The sequence below is a fragment of the Limulus polyphemus genome, unplaced genomic scaffold (genome assembly GCF_000517525.1).
Source record: "Limulus polyphemus unplaced genomic scaffold, Limulus_polyphemus-2.1.2 Scaffold2900, whole genome shotgun sequence".
Classification (NCBI taxonomy): domain Eukaryota; kingdom Metazoa; phylum Arthropoda; class Merostomata; order Xiphosura; family Limulidae; genus Limulus; species Limulus polyphemus.
The window spans coordinates 125,558-137,972 of NW_013668510.1; the positions used below are offsets into that span (position 1 = coordinate 125,558).

At 36.4% G+C, this 12,415-nt stretch overlaps 1 protein-coding gene across 1 annotated transcript in view; it reads right to left on the minus strand.

Moving 5' to 3' along the window:
- The window catches only part of LOC106468170 (protein giant-lens-like), a 33,956-nt gene extending 22,352 nt beyond the window's left edge, over nt 1-11,604 (minus strand). The window contains exon 1 of the mRNA XM_022396473.1: nt 11,328-11,604. Coding sequence (XP_022252181.1) covers nt 11,328-11,498 — 171 coding nt within the window. The 5' untranslated portion in view covers nt 11,499-11,604. The remainder of the gene's footprint in view (nt 1-11,327) is intronic.
- Nucleotides 11,605-12,415: the final 811 nt, after the last annotated feature.

The following is a 12,415-nucleotide window of genomic DNA, read 5'->3' on the forward strand; positions in this document are numbered from 1 at the left end:
CAGTGTTGGTTACAAGATATATAACAATGTATCTGATACAGGATATGCAGCAGTGTTGGTTACAAGATATATAATGATGTAACTGATACAGGATATGCAGCAGTGTTAGTTACAAGATATATAACAATGTAACTGATACAGGATATGTAGCAGTGTTGGTTACAAGATATACAACAATGTAACTGATACAGGATATGCAGCAGTGTTAGTTACAAGATATATAACAATGTAACTGATACAGGATATGTAGCAGTGTTGGTTACAATATATATACCAATGTATCTGATACAGGATATGCAGCAGTGTTGGTTACAAGATATATAACAATGTAACTGATACAGGATATGCAGCAGTGTTAGTTACAAGATATACAACAGTGTTGCTATTACAGAATTTGTAATAATGTTAGACAGTAACAGAATACACAACAATGTGACTGATATAAGATATGTGACCATGTTTGAGTTAGGAGATTTATAGCAACGTAACTCCAAACTGGGAGTGCATCCCTTTGGGTGGCGCGAAATATATCCTGGAAGGGGAAGGGCGAGAATGTTCATTTAAAAATAAATAAATATAAAAATACAGCAGACATATTTTTGATAGTTAAGCAATATCTCGAATAAAATTTACTTTACATTAATATTTAACATTTACATTACTGTACAGTAATGTGTCTGTTTGAGTCTGTGGTATCCTACTATTTTTTACATTCAGTGATAATAGCAGATTTTACCGGTATGTGTTTGTGTGTATGGGTGGGGGCGTCAAGTACTTGTTATAGACAAGAGGAAGGGGATCGTTATCAATAATGTTTGAAAATCACTCACGTAAGCCATAAAAGTTGTGTAACTGTGTTATATAGTTGATGGTTATATATATATATATATATATATAACAATGTACCTGTAGTGATGTGGTTGTAAGATATGAAACAACCACCATTTTCATGGTACAGTGTATAAACACCAACAATTTTTAAACGCTTTAATCTTAACTAGCACGTTATGTGTTTCTAATAAGAACTAGATGTGTCTTTTCAACCACATTTTGTCAGAAGCTGTTTCTTAATATTGGAATTCATTGGCTTCAACTTACCAAGTCATAATTTAAACACTAAAAAAGGGCAATCTGTTTTCCTGTTAAGTCGTTTTTAAATACTAAAAAGGATAGCTTGTATTTTGGTTGACTTTAGCCTGCCTAGCCTACTTTAAACACTAAAAATGATAGTCTGTATTTCGGTTAGCTTTAGCCTGCTAAGCCTACTTTAAACACTAAAAATGATAGTCTGTATTTCGGTTAGCTTTAGCCTGCTAAGCCTACTTTAAATACTTAAAACTAATATGTACCACCAGCAACGTACGAAGACCTCGTAGGTCGAAGTCTACGAGAGAAAGGTTGAAAGTACACTATGAATAATTATCCACACTGAAAAATGGTGCTTCCAGTTGATATTGAAGTGTTTAAACCTTCTTTGAAGGTAGCTTTAGGCAGCGTGGTCAACATTTGGGGAAGGTTTTTCTGTGGTCAATTCGTGACAACTTTTTGGACTCCATGTTGAATCTTTCTTCAAAAGTGGTTACAGATATTACTAGCCATGGACGATATGACTAGTGTCAGTGTTGCACACGTGCAAGTTGCGGTTGTGTTTAAATAACCATTATTATTTGGGCTACATCGGATGTATAGCTTGTTTTATTTTACGGGAGGAAGGTTAGTTTAATATATCAGTTGTTGTGTTTACATATAAAACGTAGGTAAGTTGTTGTACCACTGATCCTAATTTGTAAACATGGGGAATCGTGTTACAGGTGTTTGTTTGTTTGTTTTAATGAAAAAATACAAATATCCAGTTCAAACGTATTGTTCATTGTTGTTAAGGGTTATTTAATCAACCAAACAAAATGTTTCTGCTTTAGCAATAAGAAATATAGTCCTTAACATTAATTGTATGTAGTTTACCTTCGTTTACTTAATAGAATGACCTTCAAACTACAATGCATTTCATGTAATGACTTATAAGCTGCAATTTTTGTTTTCATTAATTCTTTGTTCGGGTCTGCACAACACGAACTTCACGAAGTGTACATAAACTCTCACAGTTTAACACACGTCATACTTAAAAAATACAGACTTGTTCATTTTGTTGGAAACCGAATGATGTACAAACTAATATAGCAACCATATAATGACCTACAAACTAATATAGCAACCATATAATGCTTCATAACCTGCAAGTTGTATCTTGAAGTATTTAATACGCCACTTGTAAATAGAAATTTTAAATTGAAAGCATCAAACATTTGAACCCTAATTTTTGCAGCAAATAAAACTTCTAAGTAAGATATAAAGATGAAGGGAATTTGTAAGCATGATATATTGAATATGTATATTTGCTTTTTTTTTGTTTATGTCTATCAAAAGTGATAGTGCGACGCCGTCAGCCAGCTAGCCTTTCATGCTCCTCAACTTCGGGCCGTTATATAACAGTGACCGTCAAAGCCCGCACACTGTTCAATTAGCTTAGCCCCAAAGTTAACAGTGGGTGCCTTCCCTATAGTCTGTCAGTTCAGTATTAGGGACGGCTAGAACAGATAGCCCTTGTATAGAAATGAGTGAGTATCCGAAACAACAGTTGATGTAGTGATGCTTGCTTTGTTTTGTCCGTTTTGTTGTTAAAAAATACCGTCTGTAATACATTCCATTGTTGTTGACATCGGGTCCAAGGTTATGAATATAGTTTGTGAATATCAAAAAAGGACCTCCAGTTTTATAGATGTCTTATGTTGTTTGTATACAGGCGATTCGAGAAAAAAAAAGAGTGCATGAAACATACGACACATGTAGGTTTGGTTCCGTATATGTTAATCATGTGTGGGGTTAAGACATTTCAAGGGACGTCTAACAAGGCTTAGCAGCGTTCAGACGTCATAACTAGCCAGCCTTCAGACAGAGCTGTTTTCAACGGTAACGACCACAGGGTAGTAGTTTAGAGACAGACTGGTCATTTGTCAACCTTTAAACTATTGAAGAGACAGTGGAATGCTGTTGATGTAAGGGTTAGTGATACAAAATACTTGTTGCGTACTAACGAGATGAGTGTCCCCAACCAACTTACTGAACGTGTTATATAGAACAAGCTAACAGCATTACATGGTCCCAACCAACTTACTGAACGGTGTTATATACAACAAGCTAACAGCATTACATGGTCCCAACCAACTTACTGAATGTGTTATATAGAACAACTAACAGCATTACATGATCCCAACCAACTTACTGAACGTGTTATATACAACAACTAACAGCATTACATGATCCCAACCAACTTCTGAATGTGTTATATACAACAACTAACAGCATTACATGGTCCCAACCAACTTACTGAATGTGTTATATACAACAAGCTAACAGCATTACATGGTCCCAACCAACTTACTGAATGTGTTATATACAACAAGCTAACAGCTTTACATGGTCCCAACCAACTTACTGAATGTGTTATATGCAACAAGCTAACAACATCCTTATCGACATGCTGAACGTGTTATATACAACAAGCTAACAGCATTACATGGTCCCAACCAACTTACTGAATGTGTTATATACAACAAGCTAACATAATGAGACGACATCCTTATCGACATGCTGAACGTGTAATATACAGTAAGTTAATAACATGAGACAGTCTCCTTATTACTCGTGTTATGTATATAAACATAATAGTACTGTCCATGGAACTAATTCGCAGGATGTTGATGGATCTTCACTAAGATTGGTATGGAGGCTCATTAGGTCCATACAGGGGTACATACAGATTTTCAGTTTTGCATTTTGCGGTTTTTTATGGGCCTTTTATACCATTACCTCACCTTCTGTTGATGGATCTTCACCAAACTTGGTAAGAAGTTTGTTGGATCCATGCAGAGTTACATTCAAGTTTGCGGTTTCACATTTTGTGTTTTGTAGTTTTTGTGTGAGTTTTATCCTTTTTTTACATATAAGGGAACAACTAAGATGACCTTTAATTAATCGTGAATTTACATAACTTCCGTTTAGGGGACGGGTACTCCAGCTAGTGTACAATAAGTTAACAACATGAGACGGTTCCATTGTCGATTTACCCAATGTGGTATACACATTTGTTCCGATTTTATGAAATGAAAGAAGTGTCGTACATTCTAGCTAGTTCGATGTGTGGATATGTTAGGGCAAATTAAGTATCACTGCTACATTCTAACTGGTTCGTCGTGTGGATATGTTAGGGTAAATTAAGTAGCACTGCTATATTTTAGCTGGTTCGTCGTGTGGATATGTTAGGGTAAATTAAGTATCACTGCTACATTCTAGCTAGTTCGTCGTGTGGATATGTTAGAGTAAATTGAGTATCACTGCTACATTCTAGCTAGTTCGTCGTGTCGTGTGGATATGTTAGGGTAAATTAAGTATCACTGCTACATTCTAGCTAGTTCGTCGTGTGGATATGTTAGGGTAAATTAAGTATCACTGCTATATTCTAGCTGGTTCGTCGTGTGGATATGTTAGGGTAAATTAAGTATCACTGCTACATTCTAACTGGTTCGTCGTGTGGATATGTTAGGGTAAATTAAGTATCACTGCTACATCCTAGCTAGTTCGTCGTGTGGATATATTAGGGTAAATTAAGTATCACTGCTACATTCTAGCTAGTTCGATGTGTGTATATGTTAGGGTAAATTAAGTATCACTGCTATATTCTAGCTGATTCGTCGTATGGATATGTTAGGGTAAATTAAGTATCACTGCTACATTCTAGCTAGTTCGATGTGTGTATATGTTAGGGTAAATTAAGTATCACTGCTACATTCTAGCTGGTTCGTCGTGTGGATATGTTAGGGTAAATTAAGTATCACTGCTACATTCTAGCTTGTTCGATGTGTGGATATGTTAGGGTAAATTAAGTATCACTGCTACATTCTAGCTTGTTCGATGTGTGGATATGTTAGGGTAAATTAAGTATCACTGCTACATTCTAACTGGTTCGTCGTGTGGATATGTTAGAGTAACTTAAGTATCACTGCTACATCCTAGCTAGTTCGTCGTGTGGATATGTTAGGGTAAATTAAGCATCACTGCTACATTCTAGCTAGTTCGTCGTGTGGATATGTTAGGGTAACTTAAGTATCACTGCTACATCCTAGCTAGTTCGTCGTGTGGATATGTTAGGGTAAATTAAGCATCACTGCTACATTCTAGCTAGTTCGCCGTGTGCCGTCTTCACATTAATTCAACCAGTCAACATAATGTAAGAACTAAATGACTTGGGTAGATTCAAAATATCACAATCTACGTAAAGCAATTTTATTGTAATAATAAATACACTACATGTAACTATTGTTTGTATGGCCGTTTTGTAGTTAAACTGTTGTATATCGTAATAATAAATACACTACACGTGACTATTGTTTGTATGGCCGTTTTGTAGACACACTGTTGTTTATTGTAATAATACAGTATATATGACATTTGTTTGTATGACATTTTTTTTGTAGATACACTGTTGTTTGTATAGCTCAGTTTTAATTGTGAATACGTTACTTGTAATTATTTGTACATCTAGGTTTTAGGTGTGTATACATTACATGTAACTGTTTATATATCTAGGTTTTAGGTGTGTATACATTACATGTAACTGTTTATATAGCTGAGTTTTAGGTGTGGATACATTACATGTAACTGTTTATATAGCTGGTTTTATGTGTGGATACATTACATGTAACTGTTTATATAGCTGAGTTTTAGGTGTGTATACATTACATGTAACTGTTTATATAGCTGAGTTTTAGGTGTGGATACATTACATGTAACTGTTTATATAGCTGAGTTTTAGGTGTGGATACAATACATGTTACTATTGTATATATAGCTGGTTTTATGTGTGGATGCATTACGTGTAACTGTCGTTTATATAGCTGGTTTTAGGTATAGATACATTACATGTAACTCATCATTTATACAGCCGCTTTTAGGTGCGGATACATTTCATGTGACTGTTTGTAAAGCTGTTGTTTCTATAGCTGGGTTTTATGTGTAGATACACTACATGTAATTTTTGGTTGTATGTTTGTTAGGCACGATGATTCGTGCTGTATTTCAATCATCTATGTTACATTCCTTCATATGTACGTATATATAATATTGGTGAGTTTGAACTTAACTCCAGAATCATGACGCTACCCGCCCTTCATATCATTCTGCAGCGCGTGGAAAGCATGGGACTGAGGAGGTAAGGTAAGAAAGAGAAGTAGCCATTGATTGAGCACCTCAATAACCAGAGTGCGCCTTTCTCTGGGAGGATTCCACCTCACCTGTTGTCCGATCTCTTGGATTTTCCCGACGAGTAACAAACAAGAGACATTTGGCAACGGAAACTCGCAGTCCCTGCCCTAAACTTCGTGTCGCAGCTGTTGGCGAGGCCGTTAAAGGCGTTTCCTTCTTTGGCCTTGCAGATCAGAACACATTGCATTCTAGTCCACATTACACACCCATTTGGATACTTTAGTAATCCGGGCAAATCATACTTAGTCTGATTGTTTGCAGGTTGGGCAGGTCTCTACTGCATCTCTTCCGTGGGTTATATTGGTTCTAACATATATTATTACCTAGGCAACATTACTAACGGTTAGGTATTCTTATTAACATTAAAACGGGCTTGCTATTCTCTTCTTTGCCAATTTTAAAAATGAATATCGTAATTTCAATGAATATAACGTTTGTATCTTTTACGACCTGAAGATAATACTTTACAGTCGCCATCCAAGTATAGGTCTGTTTTTTATTTGTGTCTATGTTTTATATTCTTTCTTCACGACAAAAAACTAATAAAAGAACCTAATGCGAAATACTACTGGTTGGTAACAGTTGTTACATAGAGTATTTTGAAATGATAAGCATATGTTGTATGACGACCACTGGCCAGTTTCCTGAAAGATCACCGAGTGGACAAGAATGTTTCTGGTGGTGCAACTAATTATTGTAGGACGATTTGAAGCTTGCACAGTGGTGTTCGCTGAATGATGATGATACAACTCCATCATCTTCTCTCTACACTAGTCAAACTAAATGATGATGATACAACTCCTTTATTGTCCTCTCTCTACACTAGTCAAACTAAATGATGATGATACAACTCCTTTATTGTCCTCTCTCTACAGTAACCAAACTAAATGATGATGATACAACTCCTTTGTTGCCCTCTCTCTACAGTAACCAAACTAAATGATGATGATACAACTCCTTTATTGTCCTCTCTCTACAGTAACCAAACTAAATGATGATGATACAACTCCTTTGTTGTCCTCTCTCTACAGTAACCAAACTAAATGATGATGATACAACTCCTTTGTTGTCCTCTCTCTACAGTAACCAAACTAAATGATGATGATACAACTCCTTTATTTACCATCTTTTTGTAGAAGCCAAGCTGTTCAGAGATGATGATACAACTCCTTTATTGTCCTCTCTCTACAGTAACCAAACTAAATGATGATGATACAACTCCTTTATTTACCATCTTTTTGTAGAAGCCAAGCTGTTCAGAGATGATGATACAGTTCTTTCTTTTCTCTATAGACGCCAAGTTATACGGAGATTATGCAACTCGTTCGTAGTAAACCGATTCAGTGTCACGTAACCGGAAATTCCGTCGTTGAGAGGTGATTTGAAACTTGCGTTTCGAGATCCTGCTGTGTATGAGAACGTTGTTTGAGCTCGTAAATAAGAAACTGAATCCTTGTCGAAATACAGGTGTTCTTCTCTACGAGAGAAACAGGTTATATTGTTTTTTATTCCGGAAGCTAAAAGCAAAGTCTGCTTAGTAATTTTTATTTCCGATATAAGTTGAAATATTTTTCCGTGTTGAGTGATTTGATCTGATACTAAGGCTTCTTGGGATTTCAGATTGTAGCGCTTGTATTAATATCCGATTTTTACTTTTCTTGGCCGTATTTTTTTGTCCACTATTTAATCATAGAGTAGCGATAGCGCCACCTTACGGAATAAAGTCAACATATTTTTCAAGCATTTGTAAATTCCTCGTTTATTTAGTGAACAGTAACGTGTTAGATGAAATAAGAACTGAGTGTATCAAAGGGACTGTTTTCTTGCATATTAAGTGAGCTAATATATCTGATCCAGTAATCTAACACCATAAGAACTTACTAATAATAATTGTATTCTGAATTTCAGAATTGGCCAATTGAGTGGGATATTATTATTGTTATCGTGAATGTTTATCAACCAAATCAGAAAAGTCATTAAATCACCAAAAGAAATATGTATTTAAATATATTTCGCTTGTAATATAAGAAGAAAAAAATATTTAATGAATTCTTTTGACGCGTTTAGCAATATCATTTCTCATTCTCAAAACACATAAGATAATGTTTTTCTGAAGTGGTACCTGCACTATCGTAACTTGACGTGTACTGAAGTGGTACCTTCACTATCCTAACTTGACGTGTACTGAAGTGGTACCTGCACTATCCTAACTTGACGTGTACTGAAGTGGTACCTGCACTATCCTAACTTGACGTGTACTGAAGTGGTACCTGCACTATCCTAACTTGATTTTATTGAAAGATGATTTAGCTCAGAAAATATATTTAAATTCTAAAGAGGCCATTCAGGTTTGGTCGTAGATTAACGTTAGGGAAAGCAAATAGTGTACTTGTTTGTATTATATTTGTTGTGTACAATTATAAGACTGTATGAGTACGTATATCTTTGTGCATTCGTCTGTAGTAATCAAGGCCAAATAGGCTTGGCCTCTGTATCCAGTTGTGCGTTATGTTTTTTACTTTTGCAGCGTAATGTAGTATTTAATGGTTAACAAATTCAAACCGGTTGTTTCTTAAGTCTATGAATGAGACCGTAACACATGAAGCTGACCAAGTTTCTACAATTCAGTATAATCAGATAAACGTGACATAGGATAATATAAACCCCTGATTGAGGTGTTTCAACAGCTCCGTTTTCGCACGTAAGCGTTAGTTATGTATGTATACAGTGAGTTGTTTTGTAGTAATTCGAACGACTGTCTGCATTTTTTGTGTGTGCTCACCATAGTGCTAAAGGAATTGAGCTGGTGCCAGTATGCATGAAATAAGTGCATCAGAATTGGGACATCCATACCATTTCAATATCCATTAATGATATATATAATGATCAATAATTATTGCGTAACTTAGAACTTAATAACAAAAATCTCTGTACCTTATTATTATTCTTGCTCACGAAAGAATGGGGCACTGACCTTCTGAATCCCTCCCCTGTATCCTTGGTATGTATATAAATAGGGGCATACCACTTACGCACGTGTGTGTATAACAGCAATAAGTGTAAGTGGGTTTCTAATATTATGAATAAAATTGCTTTAAATTATTATACTGCGCTATAAAGTTTTGAGATTTTTTGAAATAATGTTTTGACTCGATAGTATGTTCCGAATTTTCATTTAGAGCAAAAGTAACAATTATTTGTCTTAGGAGTGGCATTCCTTAGTTAATCATCTAGGGAACTGGAGAAAAAGGAAACTAGTTATTGGAGTGATTCTCGTTAGTTATCCTTGTAGATTAACTGTCCAGATAATCACAAACATTTCATCAGTTATCTCGAAAGTAGCCATTCTGGTCTAACACAGAAAATAAAGCAATCACTGATCTCACGAGTGACCCTCGTGAACGAATTGTCCAGGGAACCATAGACAATCAGTCAGTGATATCAGGAGTGACAATGGGGGACAAACTGTTCGGTAACCATTTGTAACCAATCACTGATGTCAGGAGTGACCCTCGTAAACTAATTATTCAGGGGGGGGGTCACATACAACCAATCAGTGATTTGAAAGTGGCCCTCGTGAACTATGTTTGCCCGCCTGACTAGACTCACTCAGATTACTTAAATTCGAATCGCTATGTATGTTGTCAGTTGTTCTTTTAAAATGTGTTGCATTAAGATACGAACACGATAATTCCACGTGCTCACGAGGAAATTCTGGACGCAAGTTTTGTATACTGTATTGGTTGATATTTATTGTAGTCTCTAAGAAACTAAGTAATTCATCTTAAGTATTAAATATCCAGTTAAAAATCTAAATAATATATAAATTTATATATATATCGAAGTTTCCCTCACGAGCGTTTAGTCACAGCTGGGTTGTCTGAATTAGGGACTAACTTGCAACAAGCGGTTACAGAATACAGAAACTCTTAAAGAGAATGAGATGGCACACTAACCACTGACTTTTAATGTTGCTGCAGGTACGATGTATTTAAACGTCGTATCTTTTAAGCGGCTCAACTAAAACGCTAATATCTGGGTTCGATCCCTGCTGTAAGTGCGGCACGAATAGCTCATTCTACAGCTTAAGACAAACCAACAAACAAACTCTCAAAAAGTGGTCTGACCTGAATGTGTCCGTATCATAAACTTGATGGTGTAATTATACAATATGAATACCTCTGTTTTCAAGATAAACCTAGGAATGAACATCACAGGCCTGTGGTTAACATGCCGGACTGTGTATACAAAGTTCCGTGGCCCGGACTCGTTACCACCGGAAAAAGAAAAATCGCGTCACGCACCTTAAGCCCATGGGTACGTTATAAGAGCGACAGTCAAATCCTACTGTGTGATTAGATTAGCTCGCAAGTTAGCCGTAGACGGTGTTTACTAGCTGCTCTCCGTCTAATCTATCACTTCAAAATTAGAGACGACTAGCGCAGATAGCCTTCGAGTGGTTTTTGCCCGAAATTCAACACATATCAATTCGTTACAAAAAATCGTCGTTGGTTTAAGTTTCTTTATCAAATTTATATTAATGGTCCAATATGTTTTAGGGGATGAATACATCTAGCGTTTTACTATTAGTTTTTGTATTATATATTGTAATCCCAAGCAAGTTTTCATACTAAGATATCAAGTTGTTCACACACGTCCACCTTGTATGTGGGAAAGGAGGTCTTATTCTGGTTTTATTTAAATGATGTTTTGATACGTTACTAAAAGCTCTCTTTCCACAACGGTTCTATTCCCATTGACTCCCGGTAGGGTCTGCTGTAAGTTTACGGACTTATAGCGTTAAAATCCGGAGTTAGATTTCCCCATTCAAAAATAAGTTATATTAAGACGCAAGGAAATTCGGATGCAATTTAGCTGCTGACAGCAAGGCTGCTTGATCTAGATTTTATGAGTGAAAGCACAGAAAATATACCGGAATAATTTACTGTTTACACTTACAAGTTAAAATAATTCACTGTTTATGCTCACAAACTAAAATAAATACTCACCCCCGTTTGATACAAAATTGGGAATGGAGGCTTATGTCCATGACGAAAAGTAAGAGGTAATTTGCTGGCCGTAACAGTGACCATTAAATCCACAATGAATAGGATGACAATCATTTGACATCTATGATTGCGTTGCACCAGTTCGCGTTTGTGTGGTACCCACCGAATCATCTCGAACTTTCACTGTTTTGTAATTGGTTCAGCGAATCTCGGCAGATCGGCTGTTAAGCTAGACACCACGTGATGTGCAATCGTTATCTGTAGGTTCGCTTGAGCGCCACGCAGTCACTCCCGCGTTCTACACCTTTGGTTGGTATGGCTGTCGTATTACTTCTTCTTTTCCGAACTGTGGGATAGATTACGTACTCATTCAGGTTGTACTACTAAGTTATGTGTAGTGTCTTACCCTTCAGTGACGTGGGCAATACCTATTCTGACGATTCACAGGGGGTGATAGGAACGTGTTCCCAGCACGGAGACAACTTGGAGGGGGTTTGGGAACACATGCCCGAAATTATTGAGGAAGGAGACAAATAGAAAGGGTCTGGGCACACCTGACAGAAACCTATTAAGGAAGGATACAAATAGGAGGGGTTTGTGTACACGTGTTAGAAATATATTGAGGAAGGAGACAAATAGGAGGGGTTTGTGAACACCTGTTAGAAATATATTGAGGAAGGAGACAAATAGGAGGGGTTTGTGAACACCTGTTAGAAATATATTGAGGAAGGAGACAAATAGGAGGGGTTTGTGAACACCTGTTAGAAATATATTGAGGAAGGATACAAATAGAAGGGGTTTGTGCACACCTGACAGAAACATTGAGAAGAAGGTGTATATTCTTTGCATCCCGTTTTTCTGATGGTGCAGGTTCCTGTGGCTGGGGTTAGGGTTAAAGTGGGGGCACGTGTTTTTAATTTTCACTCCGCCCGCATATGTTGGACTAATAATGACCGTATATAATTAAACCAGTAGTTTAGCCGTACTAAAAACGGTGCTTGTTTTTATCATTAACAAGGTGTTGATGAACTAATTTTAATACATCAATTTTAGAAATTGTAACCTATATAAATATATATATATATATA